Genomic DNA, 2,381 nt, shown 5'->3' on the forward strand with positions numbered 1-2,381 from the left:
GTGTTTTTTGGGCTATAGTATCACCTAAGAATGATACTGTCAATGAAATAAATAATCTGATTGTTCACAAAGTCCCCGGCCAAACAAAAACATACAAATCGATCGACACTGTAAAGAATATTGAAGATGCAGTCCATTATCCACAGGAATTTTTAAATTTGTTGAACCCTTCTGGACTGCCACCCCATGAATTGACGTTAAAAATCGGAATCCCAATCATGCTTTTAAGAAATTTAAACCCTCCGAGCATGTGTAATGGGACGAAGCTGCTTATTAAGGAGTTAAAGGACAATTTAATAGAAGCAAATATTATCACTGGCCCAGCAAGTGGTCAACTAGCTCATATACCGAGGATACCGATGATCCCAACTGATCTGCCAATCCCATTTAAACGGCTTCAATTTCCGGTAAAAACATCTTTCGCATTAACAATTAACAAGTCCGAAGGCCAAACCTTCGAATTAGTAGGGATCGATCTGCGAAATAAATGTTTAACACATGGTCAACTGTATGTTGGTCTATCGCGAGTCGGAGCCCCTGAAAATCAATTTATTTTGCTGCCACAAAATAAAAGAACATCAAATATTGTTTAAAGAGAAGCACTAACAAAATAAATGTATTTTCTTTTAGGGTTATGACCTCAATAATTGAAAAAAAAAAATATAAATAAATAAAGGATGAATATGTGTCATATTATTATTATTATTATGAATGTGTTAAAATTGACAAATCCAAATGAATTTTCTAATTAGTTTATTAGAAACATTAAAAAAATTAAATTACAAAAAAACCGAGTTGTGGTGGCAGACGTTTGGCGAACGAAAAAAAGGTGGTGCGTGGCTTCGAGTGTAAAATGCGAATCATATATTTCATCTGCTTAGCCTAGCTTATCTAAGGTTGGCGAAGGCGAGGCGAATTCGCGAAGAGCGCGAGAGAGCTTTATTGCGCTCTCGCCTTCGCCCTAAACTAACTACACTAGACTTCACAAATTATGACTTCAGCCAACACCGGCCCCGTTGAACGCCTCCACGGCTTCAACCTCCTGGAAGCGGCGCCAGCTTGTGGATCGCCCTTCGGAAGATGGCTCCATCGCTCCGTCTAAGGTCGACGACCCTGACCATGCCGTCCTCCCCTGCGTGCGTTGCGACGATCCGTCCGAGGAGCCACTGTTGAGGCGGCAGGTTGTCCTCTGCCACTATGACGAGCTGTCCCTCCTTGACGTTCTCCTGGTCGTGGTGCCACATGCCTCGTATTTGAAGGCCCAGCACATACTCCCGGGACCATCGCCGCCAAAACATTTGCTTGGCTGACGAGACAAGCCGCCATCGCCGCAAGCAGCTGAGACCCGCCTGGTCCGGGGTCCGCAGTGCTGGTGCTGCGACGAGGGGCCCGCCTGTCAGCAGGTGTCCTGGAGTGAGTGCCTCTCCGTCGCTTGGGTCCTGGCTGAGAGCTCCGAGGGGCCGCGAGTTCATCATGGCCTCGATTCCGACGAGGACTGTCCCCAGCTCTTCTGCGTTGAGGAGTGCGCCGCCCACCGCTCGTAGGAGTAGGTGCTTGGCAGTTTTGACACCTGCCTCCCATAGTCCGCCCATGTGCGGAGCCCGAGGGGGTGTGAACGCAAATTCGCATCCTCTTTTTGATGCGAATTCGCGAATCGCGTCTGCCTGCTCCTCGAGCCTCTCGCGAAGAGCCTGGAAGTGGCGACTCGCTCCGACGAAGTTCGTCGCGTTGTCGCAGTGCACGGTCTGGGGACATCCTCGGCGACCAATAAACCTTTGGAAAGCCAATAAAAAAGAGTCAGTACTTAGGTCTGAAACAATTTCTAAATGAACCGCCTTGGACGCAAAACAAACCAATAATGCAATGTAGGACTTATATGGGGGCCTTCCTCGTATTTTCAATGTCGTATAAACAGGGCCACAAAAATCAACGCCACATATTGCAAATGGGCGGAGAGCACGGAGTCTTTCTGCGGGAAGATTTCCCATAATTTGAGTCATCAGTCGGGGCTTGTATTTAAAACAGCGCACACACGATCGAACTGTCTGACTGCAGAGTTCCTGAGCGTTTATGGTCCAAATACGCTGTCGTAGGATGCTCACAAGTGCTCGAGGGCCGACATGAAAATTTGTGTGGTGCAAATGCCGGACGTAGCTCTGCACAAATTGGGAGCGTTTCGTCAACAGCAAGGGAAACTTGGCATCGTAGGATATAGGAGCGTTTGCTAGTCGCCCCCCAACTCGCAACAACGAAAAATTGCACCAAGTGCCGGTGTCTTCATGGATGAATGGGTTCAATCGCTGAAGACTTGGGCCGACCTTGGAACCTTTACGAATTTTTACTATTTCTACTTGATACTCGTGATTCTGGATTATTTCGAC

At 47.2% G+C, this 2,381-nt stretch overlaps 1 protein-coding gene across 1 annotated transcript; it reads right to left on the reverse strand.

Moving 5' to 3' along the window:
* Nucleotides 1-619: 619 nt before the first annotated feature.
* On the reverse strand, nt 620-2,373 carry LOC147642882 (uncharacterized). Its single transcript, XM_086837979.1, has one exon. The coding sequence runs from the start codon at nt 1,998-2,000 to the stop codon at nt 1,035-1,037; it is 966 nt and encodes a 321-aa protein (XP_086694105.1). The 5' UTR covers nt 2,001-2,373; the 3' UTR covers nt 620-1,034.
* Between the last annotated feature and the right edge of the window lie 8 nt (nt 2,374-2,381).

The sequence above is a fragment of the Drosophila serrata genome, unplaced genomic scaffold, assembly GCF_035046125.1.
Source record: "Drosophila serrata isolate PLE 108 unplaced genomic scaffold, ASM3504612v1 contig_338, whole genome shotgun sequence".
Lineage (NCBI taxonomy): Eukaryota > Metazoa > Arthropoda > Insecta > Diptera > Drosophilidae > Drosophila > Drosophila serrata.

Excerpts from the sequence above, each read along its gene's own strand:
- LOC147642882 (XM_086837979.1), bottom strand. The coding sequence starts at position 2,000 with ATGACTCAAATTATGGGAAATCTTCCCGCAGAAAGACTCCGTGCTCTC.